This window comes from Ambystoma mexicanum, chromosome 4q (genome assembly GCF_040938575.1).
Source record: "Ambystoma mexicanum isolate Mex_15411 chromosome 4q, UKY_AmexF1_1, whole genome shotgun sequence".
NCBI lineage: Eukaryota > Metazoa > Chordata > Amphibia > Caudata > Ambystomatidae > Ambystoma > Ambystoma mexicanum.
The window spans coordinates 595,458,342-595,477,714 of NC_090928.1; the positions used below are offsets into that span (position 1 = coordinate 595,458,342).

Below are 19,373 nucleotides of genomic sequence, written 5' to 3' on the forward strand. Positions count from 1 at the left end.
AGCATTGTAAGAGGCTGCGTGCAATGTTAAAAATACAAGAAATCAAAAGGGAAATAATGCTTCCCAGTACTGATAGTCTGAAGGACTGATCAGTTTCCCCATAACATGCAATCAAAAGGCAAGAGAAGTGAAGCTGAAGGCTTTACTTGCCTTCGAAGGCAGGACATGATCGAAAACTGAGAAAAAAGAATGGGGTGCCATAGGAAAATATGGAGGGAAGGTTTAAAAAGAAAATCCTTCCTAAAGGTCAGAAACTCTACCCGAATACACTTTGTTCTGCGCCATCAACGCCTGTTCGCACCAGAAGTCCACCCCCACACCACATCCCCAATCTCCTCCAACCCACTGCAGTTTTCTTCTTTTTTTCTGTCTAACAGGGTGCTGGAATGCATTACTGTAATTATTATTCCAGCATCCCTCATCAATCTTTTGTTTCTTGGTCATTTGTTAATCTGTGCTTTACCATTGGTATGCACACAAACAAATGGTATAGGGAAATGCGTTTAGCGGGTGAACTGCATGAACTAGTTTAAGATCTGGGATATTGGGGAGGATTTTTCAACCAGGCGTGCTTCGATTATCCTGAATCATCGAAGTTCAGATGGAGTAGGTCACTAGGGTAGGCAGATCTTAGTAAGGAGTGAGAACAACAAGTTACTTACCAACTGTAACGTTCTTTCGATTGGATGTTCCTCCCATGTATTCCTCATCTTAGATATATCCTTACCTTCAGCTTTGCTGCTTTGGAAATGTTTTTTCTCTCCACCAGAGGACGCTCCACTCGAGGTGGCGGCATTGTCCCTCGGTGGCATCTGTCGAGTGTCGACGTCATCCGTAGTATAAATGCCTCTAGCGCGCCCGTTGGCCATAGTCCTGTTTTTTCGTATCAGAGCCCATGTATTATAAACAAAGGCATGCCTCTTATTGACCCAAGCCTTGAAAGAATTTAGAGTGTAAAGCATGTAAACTGTAATGTGGGATAGGATGGGAGGGTCGATGAGGAATACATAGGAGGAACATCCAATCGAAAGAACGTTACAGTTGGCAAGTAACTTGTTCTTCGAATAGACTGTGTCCTCCCACGTATTCCTCATCTTAGATAGACTCCAAAAGCAGTTTTGTATTGGAGGCGGGAGTACAGATGCCTTTTAGTCATGTACTGAATGTAGTACAGATTTGGCAAATAAACCTCCTTGAGATGTAGTTGAGTCCAAAGCATAATGTTTGATGAAAGTATGCATGGATGACCATGTGGCTGCAGCACAAATATCTTGCACAGGGACACTCCTCTTAAGTGCTGTTGAAGTTGCTATGCCCGTAGTTGAATGGGCTCTTAAGCCTTCAGGGGGATATTTTCCAGCTAGCCTATAACACTCTGTTATGGCTAAAATTATCCATCTTGATAATGTTTGTTTGGTTACGGCTAGCCCTAATTTACGGCCAGTGTATCCCACAAATAGTTGATCACACCGATGTATCTTTGACAATCTTGAGATGTAAAAGCTTAGAGCCCTTCTGGGTTCTAGCCTATGCAGTCTTTCCTCTTCCTTTCATGTGTGAGGAGGAGGGTAGAACGCAGGTAGAATTATTTTCTGTGACAGATGAAAGTCTGAAACTATTTTTGGCAGAAAAGATGGTTTAACTCGAAGGACAACTTTATCTTTATGAAAGATGGTGTGAGGAGGACCACTCGAAAGTGCCTGCAACTCACTGGCTGATGTCAATGCAATTAAAAGTATAGTTTTTAATGTAAGAAGCCTTAACGGACAAGAATGTAAAGGCTCAAAGGGTGCACGTCAGAAATTTTAGTACCAAATTTAAATCCCACACAGGAACTTGAAAAGGTACTGCTGGAAAAACATTGTTTAAACCTTTTAGAAATTGTATTATTAAGGGTATCTTAAAATAAGATCTTTCTTCTGACGAGTGCTTGAAGATAGATAGCGCTGCTACATATCCTTTTATTGTCTTAACCTGGAGCACCAGATTAGCTAAATGTAATAGAAAAGATAATACCATTGGAATGTCACATTCAAAAGGATCCACATTCTTTTCCTTGCACCAGTTACTGAATTTATTCCAACGACACCGGTACAAAGATTTTGTTGCTGGCCTTCTGGCCGAGAGCAACACCTCCGTATCATCCGGAAGGTCCCAATCCTTGTATCTCAACCTCTCAGAAGCCATGCGTGAAGGTTGAGTATGTTGACCTCTGGATGGAGAACGTGACCTCCCTCTTGCGAGAGAAGATCCTCTCTTTTTGGAAGACGTATTGGAGGGCAGATGGACATGTCGAGAAGGTCCGGTACCACGTTTTCCTGGCCCAATCTGGGGAAATTGGGATCATGGTTTTCCTGAACTTTCTCAACCTCCTGATTACCCGAGGGATCACAGGGACTGGAGGGAACGCATATAGAAGAGGAAATTCCCACTCTACTACAAATGCGTCTCCTAGAGCTCCTCTCGGGGGAAATTCCCTTGAGCAGTACAGTTTGCACTTCCTGTTGACAATGGTCGCGAACAGATCCACTTGAGGGGTTCCCCAAATGGCGAAGATCTCCATAAGGACTTCCTGAGCTATCTCCCACTCGTGAGAGTCTGTGCTCTGCCTGCTCAGAGCGTCCGCCGCGGTGTTTTGCTCTCCTGCTAGGTGAATGGCAGATAGAGAGAGCCTTTCTTGTATTACCCAGGACCAGAGCTGCATTGCCTCTCTGCACAGTGGCAGTGACCCTACTCCTCCTCTCTTGTTGAGGTAGTACATGGCCACTGTGTTGTCCGTCATGATCAGGACATTCTTTCCCCGTACAGAGGGCAGGAAGGCCTTCAGAGCTAGTCTGATCGCCCTCAGCTCCAATAGGTTAATGTGTAGTCTGGCCTCCAATAGAGACAAACAACCGCTGATTGTCAGATCGTTGGTGTGAGCTCCCCACCCCGTGAGTGAGGCGTCCGTCACTACAGTGATCTCCGGCCATGGCTGCCAAAAAGATTGTCCCCTGAGGATGTGTTCTTTGCAAGCCCACCATTGTAGGTCCTGAGCTACTCTGGTTGGAACTTGTAAAAGATCTGTCATTTCCCCTGAAAATTGGGACCATCGAGTCCTGAGGGCCCATTGAAGGGATCTCCTCCTCAATCTGCCCTCTGGCACCAGAAAAATGCAGGATGCCATGAGGCCCAGCAACCTGAGAAGAAAATCGAAGGCCGGTAGATACTGGGCATTCTGGAATTTTGTCACCATCTGCAGAATGTGGTGAGCTCTCTCTTCGGGAGTCGAGGCTTTGCCCGAACGAGTAGCCAAGACTGCTCCTATAAACTGGAGCTTCTGTGATGGGATCATGTTTGACTTTTATAAATTCAGAGAAAACCCTAGTTTGTGAAGGAAGTGGCAAGTCTTGGATAGATGATGCCCTGATCATCCAATCGTCCAAATAGGGGTAGACATGAATCCCCCCTCTTCTGAGACTCGCTGCCACTGCCGCCATCAACTTGGTGAAAACTCTTGGGGCGGAGGTCAACGCGAAAGGCAGAACTCGTAACTGATAGTGAGAGTTGCCAATCGCGAACCTCAGGTACTTTCTGTGCTCGAGATGGATTGGCACATGAAAGTAAGCATCCTGAAGGTCCAATTATACCAACCAGTCTTGAAGTTGGGGACCCTGAAGGATCTGAGAAAGAGTGACCATCTTGAACTTGTCCTTCCTGAGGAACTTGTTCAAATTTCTCAATATGGGAAATACCAACCCTTGTTCCTCTCCGCTACAGGTACATGTTCTATCGCACCTTTCTGTAGCAGGGTTAAAACTTCCTGCAACAGGAGCGGGTCTGGATTTTTGGTAGAGTTGTATTCCGGTGGGTGATTCTGAGGTTTCTTCAGAAAGGGAAGGCAGTAACCTTGGGATACTGTTTCCAGTGCCCAAGCACCTGAAGTAATGCCTCGCCATTCTTTCAGATGCTTTTGAGATCCTGCCTCCCACTGGGGTCTTGTGAGTTAAAACCTCAGAGTGGTTTTGCGGCAGCTCCAGCAGCGGCTGAAGGGACAGATGCTGCTGCTGGGGCAGATCTAGCACCCCTTCCTCGCCCCTGAGGAAATTTTCTTTGCCCTCTTTGATTGGCCTGTCCCCTTCCTCGCCCAAATGAGGAGTAAAAACGAAAGGGCGACCCCTCCAGGAAGATGAGCCTGCGTAGGGGCGTTGTTGAGGTTGTCGTATAGCGGCACTAAGTGACTTTGCCGCTGCCTTGGAGGTCTGCAGCGTCTCCAAACTTTCATCCGCCTTGCTGCCAAACAACCTCGAGCCATCAAATGGCACGTTAGAGTCTAGATTGAACATCTGGTGCGAAACCCGACTTCCTTAGCCACGCAAATCTGCGTAGCACTGCGCTAGACGCCATGGACCTGCTGATACTGTAAGCAGTGTCCAAACCTGCTTGAAGACATTCTCCCGAAGCCTCCTTACCATCCTTAATTATAATTATGGATAGGAAACCATCACGTTCTTCTCCTTCCGGGATGTGTTGAGCTGCCGCTGACATGCAGTCCCACAGAGTATAATTAAATCTAGCCAATGTACAAGATACATTGTTAGACTTTAGAGCCATGCTCCCTGATGTAAAGACCTTTTTCGACCAAGTATCTATTTTCTTGTCATCCCCATCAGGGGGAATAGTAGGGTATGCAGCATTTTTTGTCGATGTGGCCGCCTGAAATACCAAGCTCTCAGGAGAAGGATGTTTGCTCAAGTACTCTGGGTCAGAGTTACAAGGTCTGTATTTTGCCACATATTTTTTATTCACTGCTGGACTAGATTCCTGTCTTTCCCAAGCAGCATTTACTCTCCTTTGCAGGGCAATATGAAAGGGAAGTATGGGGTCTGGTTGAGGTCCTCCTGACAAAATATCTGTCATATCATCATCCTGGTATACAGGTGCATTACTACCCCATCCCATAAACTCTGTTACTCTATTCATAAGTTTTCTGTAACCCAGATCAGCATGTTCTGCTGGATCTGGTCTCTCAAATTCATATTCAGGAGAGGTGTCTATTTCACTTGCAGACTGTAAACACTCGTACAAATTCTGCATTTTTGATTGAGGATCGATTAACTCCTCTCTTGTCCCATATTTTACACCTGCTGATGTAACCTCAGGTTCATCTTGTCCATATTCTTCATTTTCTGATGACATTTCCCCATATACAGTAGACATAGTGTGGAGTCTGTTTTCAGGGTGAAATACCTTCTCAGGAATAGGTTTCAACCCTATATTTGGTGTCGACGTCAACAAACGTCGATGGCGTCGGAGTCGTAGCCGTTACCTTTGAAGTTGTCGAGGTATTCGTCGATGTTTTTCGAAGGCACTATAAATGGTGTCGAAGGAATCTTCGAGGCAGTCAACGTTGTCGAAGGAATCTTCGAAACACTTGACGCCATCAAAGAAGTCTTTGAGGTCGTCGATAAAACACTCTACGTGCCTTTTTTCTGTTGGGTCGTCGACCCTTTATACTCGATAGCCTTCGACAGAGGCTTCGAAGATGTTGTCGAAGTCTTTAATGACTTAACGTCGAAAGTCTTTTTCTTAGAGTCTGTCTTTTTAGGTGTCTGGGACGAGTCCCTAGAAGACACCCTCGACAATTTTTTGTCAGACTTTCTAGTTTTAGACCTTCCTATGTCACTTTTGTGAGTAGAGGCATGACCTTCAGACATTTGAGGGGGTCTGTGCCGCGTTCTCAAAAATCTTCATCATAGACTCTCTAGAAGCTTCCCACTTTTTAGGGGAGTCGTGTTTAGTTGGACAAGTAATAACTTCCTCTGAAGTTGAGGAAGAAGAGGAAGAGGGAGATCGATGACTCTTTTTCGCCTTCTTAGACGAAGAAGAAGAGGACTTCCTTGATCTACTCCTCGATCATGATTTTTTATGGCGTTTCGCAGAAGATTCAGCCGAATCTTTACTCCCCCTCGAAGAAAACTTCGAGGATTCCTCCCCCACCGCCAGTTTACCTCGTCTTTCTTTCAAGGCCTTATGGGTCATGGATTGGCACGAACCGCAGTCGTCGATCCGATCATCGGACCCGACACACCAGAGGCAGTTACGATGAGGGTCGGTTATCGACATCTTCCTTCCACACTTTAGACACTTCTTAAACCCCGTTTTCGGAGTTGATGGATTCGAGGAAGACGACATTATTCAATTAACTGAAGCACCGTTTTTATACAACCGAAGCGAAGCTGACGGAAAAACGGAACTGAGGCCAACGGGCGCGCTCAAGGCATTTATACTACGGATGACGTCTACACTCGACGGATGCCGCCGAGGGACATCGACGACGCCGCCGCCTCTAGTGGAGTGCCCTCTAGTGGAAAGAGAAAACATTTCCGAAGCAGCAAAGCTGAAGGTAAGGATATATCTAAGATGAGGAATACGTGGGAGGACACAATCCATTCGAATGAATCTTCTACTCAACCAAATTGTCACACAATGGCATGCACAACATTCCCATGTCAGGAATGATGGCACAGGGGACAGTGCATGCATCTGTGAGAACATAGTTGAAGGGAGGCAATGTGTATCACCATCTCCAGAGTAAAGTACCTCAGCACTAGGACTTCTGAAACAAATGGTCTGGTTGACGGTAGGTGACAATGAAAGATGGGGCCGTCAATTTTATAAATAAGAGTAAACGCTGTCCCGCATGTGTTTCATGAGTAGAGCATTAACAAAATACAAATTAGTTATCTAGACATACTGGTATATGAATCACGAGTAGTATCCTTCTGGCTTTCTTAAATATTTCTATAAAATTACAGAAATCAGTGATTCCTCTCTGCTATGCTAGGTTGATGTTGCACAAGATAACTGATGGGTCTGAGATGTCCCTTCGTCAGTTAAAATAAAAAACTGACTAGATCATTTTAAAAAGATGGCTGGTACCAAAGCTTTCCAGGAAAACCGCACTCTCACTGTTTTGCAGAATTTTCTGCGGCTTCACAATTTTATCAATGAGAATCATGCAAGTACATTTAATCAAAAAATAAGACAAAATGAACTAATAAAGTCAAGATGTGGAATTCAGTAGCATAGTAGGGTTAATCACTTACCATCTGTAATTTCAAAGGATTCGAGGAAGAGGTCATCCAGTCTAATAAGGGCTAGTGCATCCTGAAATATAAAAGGTTACAGTTGGTGCTATGCATACATGCTGGATTTTACTTTTATGGACTTCGATTCACGGTGCGTTACCCTTTCTCAACTATCATGCTGGACTTCCTTTGCATCTTGTACTCATGGTGACCCTGAATCATGCTGTTCCCATCTTCATCTTGTATCCTGGCTTGCAACATTATGTGTTACTACCGACGTCTGCAGTTGTATTCGCTCTCCCCTCTTGCTTCTCCACTCTTGGACTACCTACTCTCTGTTCTCTCCTCCTCTTCCTTTCTCCCTTTTCCCATCTCCTCCCCTTACTTTCTTCTATGCACTTACTCTATCAGAATTGTCCCTGGACCTAGTACGATAGCAACCTCGTCTATCGCTCCTCCGTCTCCTTACTGTCCCCCCCCACCCTCCCTACAGCACTATCTGAAACATTGTCAGGCCTAGTACGATAGTCACTTGTTTTGTTCCTCCCCTCCCTTTCTGCACCCCTCTCCCTCACCTTTTGTTTTTCTCCAGCTCTACCAGAAATGTCATCAGGCCTATTATGGTAGTCACCTGTCTGTTTCCATTTCCTTCCCACTTTCCCTCTCCCTTCCTTATCTATGTCTTAGCTCTTGCCGAGTACGATAGTTAATTTCACATCCTCTCTGTTCATGGCCTGTAAGAATGTCATTGTATTTTCCCTTGTTCCCTCCCTTGCCTGGAAGCGCTTTGAAACACATTGTGTATAGGCGCTATATAAATAACCTATCATATCATGCATAAAGTCCGCAGGTAGCCAACACATCTTCCCTGCAAGACACTGCTATAAACCCAGTGGCCTGTCAATCCGTAAACATTTCTGACTACAGTTCGGTACACAACTAATACGTGTACACTCTTCTTCAGTTCATACTGAAAGTATACTCCATAGCAGGCCTCATTCGATGGCAAGTTTGGTTAGCACTATGAACCTATGGAAAAATTCCACAATGCCTATACAAATTGCCTTTGAATTATATCTTTGTTGAGAAAGCTCGCAAATAGATATTAAAGAGAGTAAGCTACGTAGATCGCCTGCTTGATGCAGTCCAGCACTAGCATACCACTGGTGCCTCTAAATGTTTCATAGGTGCCTCCTACCTACATTCTCCCCCCCCACCCCATCCCCCAAGCTTTATGTAGTAGATATGTGGTTTAATTGATCACATTCAATGTACATTTAATAACACAAATAACAGTACATCAGCAATTGATTTTCTATAACACTCCCCACTTCCCCTCGCCCCATCATCATCATCTTGGTCCCAGTCCTCCCTTTTGGTACTGTGACAAATTCAAGGATGTAATCCCTTCTCTCAGAGTGGAGAGCCCTTCACAATTGACCAAGGCGGTTACGCCACAGTCCCAATAGTCCCCCTGGGGTGGTACACTATGGGAGGATAACATGCGATGAGGGACGACAGCCAAGCAGAGACACAGTATGAACCGTGACAATACCCCCGCTTCATCAACCTCCTCCCCTCCCCAGAGATCTGTACATTTTTTTTTGTAAAGTATTTTATTAGCATTTGTGCAAATACATTTGCTTTAGTCCCCAGAGATCGGTAATACCCCAACAACCCATGTATATGTGTATGGTAGACCCTTTCAACCCCAGTGTTAGGGAGATTTATCAGGTTTATGCTTAGTCCCCTCTCCATTTGAGACACCGAGCACTTTTTGCTAGACTTCTGGACCTTTTTCTTGTTCTCTTGAATAAGGGTTATTCCGCCCCCTCCCCCTCTCCTTCATTCCTACTTGCTCTATCCATGGGGACTTTGTTTTACCTTATATCAGTCAAGCTTTCCGCCATCTCTTAAAGGCTTCTGTGTTTCACTTTTAAAGCCCACAGCACCCTAGGTGCAGTGTTGCAGGGAACCCATTGGGTTCTCCTATTATATTTTCAGAAGACCTAATGTTCTTAAGGAAAGAGGGATACTGTGTATACACTACCTTATGTGGAGTGCTAAGGGGATGCCTATTATCCCCCTGCTCTCGTGACTTTTTGGTCAGAGGGCCAACCCCAAAGTTATGGCTTGTAGCAGTGGACGTGTTCTACCAACATTTGTGCCATTTTCTACTGTAGACTGTATTCACAGTCTCAGTAATGCACAAAAGGGTCACCTATATTCCAACATGGTCTCTCCTTTCTTTCATTCACCATTTCCTTTGTGTTTGTCCTTTGTTAGCCCTTCCTCAAACATTCTGTGAGAGGGACGCAGAGGGTGGGGGCGTCTGTGTGGGAGTTTTGCCTTTGACGGGAACCCTTGTGTCCCCCGCCTAGTCTCCAGTTTGTAAGTGGAAAGGATGCAGTGGAGGAGTTCGACATTCCCCTGTCTTTTTGTCTGCTGCTGTGCCTGAATGGAACCAGTTCCCACTGGGGGGCTGGGTGTTCTGATTGGACATCCACTCACCCTTTTCTGTAAACTGCAGGGGGAGTTTGCAGAGCAGTGAATGAGAAAACTGAATAAAAGGTGAGGTTCCTGAGGCAGAAGGAAAATTGACCAGTGGAACAGAAAATCCAAAGCTGAAGATGACCAGAAACGCCTGCAGATCCTTCCAGTAACCATGAAGTGACCACTGATTTCTTGGCCCAGTTTTCTCATCGACAAAGGAGCTCCGAAGAGGACTCCTTCTCTTTGGCTGGTGGGACCCCAGCCTCAATACGAAATGCAGATCAAGTCCCCCACCCCTGTTCTCCTCCCCACCCACCCCAACCCAAGGTACTGTGAACTTTCAGGGCTGCACACTGCAAATACAGGGGACCTCCGACCCATTTGCAGTGCAAAGTCTCTGCATGAATGAATCCTCTCAGAACTTTGGTGAGCTCCAGTTTGACCTCCAGGGGCCCAATCTCACTCATCCAAGTCCCCTCACCAGAGTGCGGGACTGCAGAATCGAAGATCGACCGGGTGGTAACCGTTCACTGTTGGAGCTGATATAAAGGCACCAAAACCACAGGCCAACATGGGAGACGGCTGAGGGTTCTTTCTCGCGACTGCTGCTGTGACATCCCATTCAGAGTCCTTCCTTTCGTCAGCAGACCGAGGAATCAGGAGACCAGCTCCATCACTGATTAACAGAGAATTGAGCTACGTTTACTTCTTCTAACCTAAGGTACTGTGGGCTCAAGATAGAACTTACCTCAAGCCGAATAGTTGCTCCTGTGTGACTGGAGTGCATTACACGGTTTTTTTGGTGTCCACCCATACCTCTAACCCAGACTTAACGGCTTGTGCTCTTTTAAGGAGTCATGTGTAGGGTCTTCTATACTGCGTTACTCTACTAAAGTATTTTATTATGTAGCTAAACTTTGCCTTTTCTGCTGGTGCATAAGACTTTTCCTCCCTTCCTACACTGACTTTGATGAACTCTTGATTAGCTAGGGATTGGACTGCTAAAACATTAGGAGCCTTGAAAAGAGTTGCTATAAAGAAAATCACTGCTAATAGTGTTGAATAGCCCCAATTTTCCTTCCAACAGACTGTTTGATTGACTGTAAATAAAAGAAACTCATTTCACTTTAACAAATGCGGGTGTGCGCCACTACTATTTAAAACCATACAACTTATTTTCTGTAACAATTTTAAGCACGAGCAACCACGATTGAAGAAGTCCCCTATGAAAAGTATTGTTGATATTTCCTAATGTGTGTTTGGTAGTCTAAAATAGTATTTACAAACCTTGCTATCTATATATATATATCTATATATATATATATATACACATATATATATATATATACACATATATATATATATACACACACATATATATATATATACACACACATATATATATATACACACACATATATATATATATATACACACACATATATATATATATACACACATATATATATATACACACATATATATATATATACACACATATATATACACACACATATATATATATATATATATATATATAGCAAGGTTTGTAAATACTATTTTAGACTACCAAACACACATTAGGAAATATCAACAATACTTTTCATAGGGGACTTCTTCAATCGTGGTTGCTCGTATATATATATATATATGGGATACATTACTCACCGTAATCGTATTTCTGATGCTTGTATCTGCTTAGATTCACATGCTGTGCATAGGCCGACATCTAGTGGAAGCTGCGGAGTATTACAGTTTGTTTTTCGAAAGTCGAAAATGGGCGTCGACACAGGCGTGCCAGTAATACTATCCCTAGTGTGACGTCCACTGTACCCAAGATCCCTCACGCGTGTAGGATCCTCAGATTGTATTTTTTCTGACATGAGGAAGCATGAGGAGTAGCGTGAGTACAGATAATCCAAGCAGATAGACAGAAAGGTAAGACTACAAGTAATCATGCGCCTTCTCTCGGAGGGGAGGAAGGGTGGGTCGCATGTGAATCTAAGCAGATACAAGCATCAGAAATACGATTACGGTGAGTAATGTATCCCTTCTGAGGCTTGTGGAATCTGCTTAGATCACATGCTGTGCATAGATTAGCGAGCAGTACCAGAAGAAGGAGGTGGGATGTGAGAAGGGTCATGAGCAAACAGGTGTCTTAGAACCGCTTGTCCCACTTGTGTATCTGTCTTGGAATGAGTGTCAATGCAGTAATGCTGAGTAAAAGTGTGAATAGAGCTCCAAGTAGCTGCTTTGCAAATGGTGTCGAGGGGAACATTTGCAATGAAAGCCAGAGTGGCACCAATGCCTCTAGTAGAGTGGGCCCTTGGCGTAAAAGGCAGAGTCTTTTCAGAAAGAGAGTAACACAGCTGTATACAGTTGATAATCCACTTCGAGATAGCGCCCTTAGAGACGCGATCCCCCTCTCTGCCTGTAGCTACGGAGACAAACAGTTGATCTGTTTTCCTTAGCGGTCTGGTTTTATTTACATAGTATAGGACTGCCCTACGCACATCTAGGGTGTGTAGTTTCACCTCAGCCGAGCTTTGCGGGTTTTGGAAGAAAGCCGGAAGCTCGATGGACTGGTTTACATGGAACTTGGATATGAATTTAGGTGAGAACCTAGGGTGTGTGCGTAAAACCAGTTTGTCCTTGTGGATAGTAAAGAAAGGATCCTGCACTGACAGAGCCTGAATTTCACTGACCCTTCTTATGGAGGTAATGGCTACTAAGAAGGCCGTTTTATAAGTCAGGTGTTTGAGACTACTTTTATGCATGGGTTCGAATGGGGGTCCCATGAGCTTAGCTAGCACCACGTTGAGGTCCCATCCTGGCGGTGGGTTCGAAATAGGAGGGTGAAGTCTCTTTACTCCTTCCATGAAGGCTTTAACCACTGGTACTTTCCACCACGAGACCTTGTTATGGGATGTGGTGTAAGCCGAGAGGGCTGCCAGGTGTACTTTCAGCGAGTTAAAAACCAACCCTGCATCCAGCAGGTGGAGCATGTATGTCACAACGTTGGAAGGAGTGCAATCAACCGGGTTGATTTGTTTATTCTGGCACCAGATAACGAATCTTTTCCACTTATCAAAGTAACAGTGCCTTGTATTTGGTTTCCTGGACTCCTTTAGAATGTCCATACACCTCTGTGGTAATTTGAGATGTCCAAACTCTATGACTTCAGGAGCCATGCTGCTAGGTTCATAGAGTTGGGTTCCTGATGCACTGTTTGACCCTGTTGCTGGGACAGTAGGTTGTACCAGGCTGGGAGTCTGATGGGCTCGCACACCGCCATCCTGCGTAGGTGTGGAAACCATGGTTGTCTCGCCCACATGGGAGCAACTAGGATGAGCGTCATCGATTCCTTGTTCATCTTGTACACCACCTTCCTGATGAGAGGAGTTGGTGGAAAAGCGTACGCAAACATCCCTGACCAGTTCATCCACAGGGCATTCCCTTGGGAGTCCGGCTGGGGGAACCTGGATGCAAATCCTGGGCATCGTTTGTTTTTGCTTGTGGCGAATAGGTCTATAGTGGGGAAACCCCACTGAGAGAAGAGATCTTCTACTACGTCTCTGTGAAGGACCCATTCGTGTTCTTCTGGGAGGGAGTCTCTGCTTAGAGCATCCGCTAGGGAATTGAGCTCCCCTGGAACATGTTGTGATGACAGGAAGATGTTCCGTCTGAGTGCCCATATCCATATTTTCTGGGCAAGCTTGGACAGATTTGGCGAACGAGTACCCCCTTGCTTGTTCAGATAGAACTTGGCTGTCGTGCTGTCCGTCCTGATCTGCACCGACAAGTTTAGTAGATGGGGCTCGAACGTCTTTAGCGCTCGGAATACTGCCAGAAGCTCTAGCAGATTGATGTGGTTCTTGGCTACTGAGTGAGACCAGAGACCCTGAGCTGTGTGGTGGAGATGGTGAGCTCCCCACCCAGTCAGGCATGCATCTGTAGTCACCACGGCTTGTACTTCGGGATCGTAAAAGGGTTTCCCCTTTGCGAGATTCTCTCTTGTCCACCAGTGTAGGCTCTGTACGAGTGTTGGCGAAACGACCACTAGATCGTCCCAATGACCACTTGCCTGAGACCACTGTTTCGCCAACCATTCCTGCATGGGACGCATGCGCAGACGCACGTGGGGGACCAGGTAAATGCATGACGCCATCCTGCCCAGTAACCGCATAGCTTTGCGTACTGTTATCTGTTGACCTGACTGATAATGCGGAATTTGCAGAAGTATATTCCGAATTCTCTCTTCCGAAGGGAAGGTCAATCCTTTCTGAGTATCTAGGATAGCTCCTAGAAACTGTTTTGAGGTGCTTGGCACCAGACTTGACTTTTTCTCGTTGATAGAGAAGCCTAATTCGTGGAGGAGGTCGATAGTCCTCTGAATGTTTGACCTGCAAATTCCTGGGGTTTCCCCCGTTATGAGCCAGTCGTCCAGATAAGGGTACACCGGGATTGCCTCCCTGCGTAGGTGTGCAGCCGCCACCGCCAGTACCTTGGTGAATACCCTTGGTGCTGAAGCTATCCCGAAGGGCAGTACCTTGAATTGGTAGTGGCGACTGTCGACCTTGAAGCGCAAGTACTTTCTGTGCGCTGGGAGCATGGAAATATGAAAATAAGCATCTTTCATATCCAAGGTTGCCATGTAATCCCCCTTTTTTAGGAGGGGGATTACCTCTTGTAGCGTGGTCATACGGAATTTTTGGGGCTTGACATACTTGTTGGCAGGCCGTAAGTCCAATACTGGGCGCATTGTCAAATCTTTCTTTGGCACAAGGAAGTAAGTTGAATAGATACCCTTGTTTACCTGGTGTCCTGGGACGAGTTCTATCGCGTCCTTTTCTAGCAGAATGGCGATCTCCTCGAGAAGGATCCTTTGATGCTCTAGGGAGTGCACTCTTTGTCGTGGAGGATGGTTCCGGGGACGCTGCAGTAGTTCTATACAATATCCCGCGGATACTGTTGACAGCACCCATCTGTCTGAGGTGATCCCTTCCCAAGCCTGGGTGAAGGTGGAAATGCGTCCCCCTACTGGGGTTGCGTGACAAGGGACCCTGAACTGAGCGTCACTGTTTTGGTGGAGGCGTGCCACCTCCCTTGTTGGGGCTGCCTCTGCCTCTTCCACGACCTCTCTTGTTACCCCTGCCGTAACTCTGGGTAGACTGCTGGTTGTTATTCCATTGTGTACCCTGTCCCTGGGCATAGTTGCCTCTTTGTGAATTTTGGCCGCGTGGGCGACGAAAATTACTGTTCCCCCTCTGGTTAGGGGGTTTGTTGGTAAGCTGGCCAAGGGATTTGAGAGTCTCATATTCATCTTTGGCATTTTTAAGTGCGTCTTCGACCGCTTTCCCAAACAATAGGTCGGGTTCCACTGGCTTGTCTATTAAAGAAGCCTGGGTTTCTGTCTTGAATCCCGACTGCCGTAACCACGCATGTCTCTTGATAACAGTACCTTCTGCTATCAATCTCCCTGCGTTGTCAGCGGCGTCGAAAGTTGCTTTTAAAATGCAACCAGACACGGCTCTCCCCTCTGCCGAGATCCGAGCCAGCTGGCCCTTTAACGGTTCTGGAGCAGAGGCAATGAGCGCCGCGACTTCTTCCCAATGATGGCAATTGTAACTAACCAACAGGGTGGTGGAATTCGCAATCCTTGCTTGGTAGGCGGACGTTGAGGCTACCTTCCTGCCAAACCCGTAAAGTTTTTTGCTCTCCTTGTCGGGAGGAGCTTCTGATGAAGATAAGGGCGTGCCAGCCCTTTTTCTAGTGTTGGTAACCACTAGGGAATCTGGTTTAAGATGTCCCCTTATATACAGAGGGTCAGACTGGGCTGCCCGGAAAATCTTTTCAATTCTGGGGTTGACAGCTCTGGTGAGGTTAGGATTCACCAGGGAAGGATCTATTCTTCGTTGGATGGATTTGAGGATAGGGATGGTCTGAGCGACCGGTCTCCTTTCTCCTACAAACTCCTCCGCGAAGTCCCTTTCCTCCTGTACACCGTGGGTGTCGATGTGGAAATGTTCCGCTGCTCGAGCGAGAACCTCGTTAAGGAGGGGCTGGTTATCGACTGGAGAGTCGGTAACTGGGGCTTCGCTTTGTACTGGGGAATCTACTCTGTAAATTTCCTGCTCATTTTCTCCCTCCTCCAGGTCCTCATCCTCAGCGTAGTAATCTGTCCCGGTTTGTTCTTCCATAATTTCAAACTCCTGGTCCTCTTCAGGGAAAACTTGTCCCTGGTAACTGGGGAGTGGAGTAGAATATGGAGTGGAGTAAGGCTGAACCTCGAAGGGTTCAGGTCTTTCGAACCGGGGCTTTTTACTTAGCGGGATAGGATCGGAGGAGCCTGAGGGTGTGGCCCCTTGAGGGTTATATGAAAGAAAATGTTCTGGGTTCTTATCATAAAAATCAGCCAAGGAAGACATCCTAGACATAACCCTGTCTATGTCTTCACTGGACCATTCCCTGGAACAGGGTATTACTTTAGTAGGTGAAGATTTATGGGACTTTTCAAGGGTAGACTTGTGTTTGCTTGTCTGCCTAGGGTGAGAGGATGGCTTTACAGGAGTGGAGGGCTGTGCCTTCCGCTGTTTCCCCCCCTCCCCGTGCGTGGAAAAATGTTTTCCCTGTCCCTTGGAGGCCCCAGAGACTTTCGACGCCTGGCGCCGAGGGTCTGGAGAGGTATCTGTGTGCTTTCGTGGGGCCTCACTGGTGTTAACCGCGGTCTCGGTATCTTGGAGCGCGGCCTGGGGGTGGAAGTCGTCTTCGTCTCCCGACGATCGAACTTCCGTTAATATGTGTAGCGAGGCACTCTTGGCAAGAGTGGATGATTGCCTTGCGTCGTGAGGTGATCTCGATCGAGAGCGCCCAGAGGACACCGAGTCGGACCGTTCTTTTTGTGCCTCTTTCCGGGAAGTCGACGTCGTCGAGGTCCGGTTGGTCTTAGTGTGTTTAGTGTGTGTTAGGTGTGTAGCGCTTGCGTCGCCGGGGGTCTTCCCCATAGCCGCCCTGCCGGAACGACCTTCCAAGGTCAGGGACCTGCGCTCGCCGGCTGTCTTTCGACGCCGTAATGCCCTCGCCGTCCGAAAGTACGGCGTCGCTGCCATCGCTGAAGGCGCCCTCCGCTGCCATGGCCTCCTGCCTGGCGTGGTGGGCCCAACGCTTTGTCGAACGGTCCTTAAGTGTCTTAGGTTTAAACCTACTACACGCTCTGCAGTTCGCTTCGGGGTGATCCCTCGGCAAGCAGAGATTGCACGTGGCGTGCCTGTCGACCCAAGGGTATTTGCGATTGCACTTGGGGCAGAATTGAAAAGGGGTACCCTCCATACGCACCTTAAGGCAGCGGGCTGCTAAGTGTAGGAATATATAAAATGTAACTATATATCAAGAGTGAAGAGTATGTACCACCCCCCACTCTCCCTACTTGTAAGGGCCGAGGCCAGCGGCCTACTAGGCCCGGGCCGAGGCCAGCGGCCTTCCGAGGCCCAGATCCGTCGTGCAGCAGTCGACGGTTGATGACTTCTCCAGCCGTCGTCGAGGTTGAGGGTCGACGTTGGGGTGGGGAAGGGAATGAATAAGAATTATAATTATAATTATAATAACAGCAAAAGTATGGCTAAGGCCAGGGAACTCCGCAAGATGCTTCCGACCAGTATGGCGGAAAAAAACAATCTGAGGATCCTACACGCGTGAGGGATCTTGGGTACAGTGGACGTCACACTAGGGATAGTATTACTGGCACGCCTGTGTCGACGCCCATTTTCGACTTTCGAAAAACAAACTGTAATACTCCGCAGCTTCCACTAGATGTCGGCCTATGCACAGCATGTGATCTAAGCAGATTCCACAAGCCTCAGAAATATATATATATTATAAATGTATATTTTATTATAACTTCCAGTGTGTAAGGTTTCTTTGGGCTAATGTATTTTTGACTGTGTTCATTGTACTTACCTACAGCTCACATCATTCCTCATACGATAAGCCTGGCTGCTCTGCCATTCTACCAATCCTTCGGGTAGTAGACTTCTACGACGAGTTGGGGACCTGTATACCAAGGGAAAGTTTTATAGAGTATTACCTCCAGTTGGACTTTAGGAAAACTCCCCCAACAACGTAGTACTGGGACAAGGAAGAATAGGGGCTGCACACTTGACTTGAAGTCTGACGAATCAATTTACGGGCCACCAGTGGTCCAGGGATGAAGGCCGGTTTCTAGACCATCAATCAGCCCCACACCTCTAGTACACCAGAAGGGATAAGAACGGATTGGAAAGTTCCAATTTTGGTAACATAGACGGAATGGCAGGCTTATCTCCAAAAAAATGGTCGTGGATTGTTGGTTAGTTGCAACAAAATCAAAATTACAATTACCCAAAGATAAAAAGGACTGTCCAGTCAAAATTGTATAAAAATATCTACTTTATTATCACAACAGACAGTCCTAGCAACACTGCGAAATACAACCCACCTTGTACGGGAATGCAAAGGACAGTTTCAAAGAAGGAAAAAGCATGTACTCTGGATACTGACAGGAGGGTGTGAGTGGGGGGTGGTGGTCAGTATAGTAAATAACGCAACAGTTCAAGGATACTAGACTTCAGCACAAAGGGAGCAATGGGTCTTAATGTTTCTCTAGGGGCCTTCGAAGGAGGACCAGGTGGACAGAACCACAATGTACCTTGTTCTTTAGGTGTTCTTGATGCTCGACAGGGTCGAGTCGGCTTCTGTGACAGAGCTTAAGACGGTAGTCCACTGAGGGTGTCAGGCAGCAAGACGGTTCAGCGAGCAAAGGTAGATGAACGGCTGCAAGCTGCCCTACACGGCGGCTCAGGGTTCAGGAATCATGGTCTCCGTGCTGGTCGGCGGTTCTGAAGCATTGGTCGAGACGTTTTGGATGGCTTTAAGTAACTGGGCCGTAACAGTCAGCATTTCAGTCAATTGCAGCTCTGGACTGGCTCGAAAATGTCCTTGAAGGTGGATGTCGGTAGATGCTGTTAGGGAGAATTCTCAATAATGTGCCAATTCCCTTCACCTTAGAGACCTCCAGCAACTTTGCTGGATTTTGAGGACTGATTTTTTTTACCTGAGAGAGTGAACCTTTTTCCCCACTCTCTCATGTATTTTGATACGTGTGACCCTTGTGTTTCCTTCGATTATGGAGTCTAACCAACTTCAAAAAGGCATCTATTCATTTGTATCACACAGCAAACTCAGTGCAGTAGCAAAGGGAAGCCTGTCAGGCTTTCCCAAGGTTAAAATACATTCTCTGGGATAAACTAATGTTTCCCAGAGTAAGCAAAGTGAAATTGCCTTTACTAGTCTTAAATTCCTAGACCCAGCACACCCTATTTTACAATAGAGTGCTGGAAGGGTTACTTAGTATCTCCTGTGTCTAGATACTCATGTAGCATTCAAATGCTACCCTTTCCTGTCAGAATGGCTGGTGGTAGTGGTTTTACAACGAACTACCATGATTTTTCCCGACCGCAAACTATTCGTAGCTCCGGTTACGTTAAATCGCAGGAGCCATGTTTATCAAGATGGCACCGAACCCTCCTTTTTTAAAGCAGGTCCCGATTTTCTTTTTTTTGCCATTTCTTTGTGGAAAGGTCCCTCAAGTGTTTCGCTGCGCACCAAACAAGGTTTGGTATCTTTTTTCATTCGCCTTTGGCGACTTCAGGAGTGAAGACCGCCTCTGGCTCCAGAGTGTCTGGGGTAGGCAGGAAGTGTGGGAGGGGCCCGAACTCCCTGTGCTTAGTCTCCTAGGAGATCCAAATGCACTCTGTGCCAATTGGCTGGCTGACT

At 46.5% G+C, this 19,373-nt stretch overlaps 1 protein-coding gene across 1 annotated transcript in view; it reads right to left on the reverse strand.

Moving 5' to 3' along the window:
* PNO1 (partner of NOB1 homolog) overlaps positions 1 to 19,373 on the reverse strand; it is a 269,091-nt gene that overhangs the window by 112,664 nt on the left and 137,054 nt on the right. Inside the window, exon 4 of the mRNA XM_069608144.1 lies at positions 7,089 to 7,149. Coding sequence (XP_069464245.1) covers positions 7,089 to 7,149 — 61 coding nt within the window. The remainder of the gene's footprint in view (positions 1 to 7,088; positions 7,150 to 19,373) is intronic.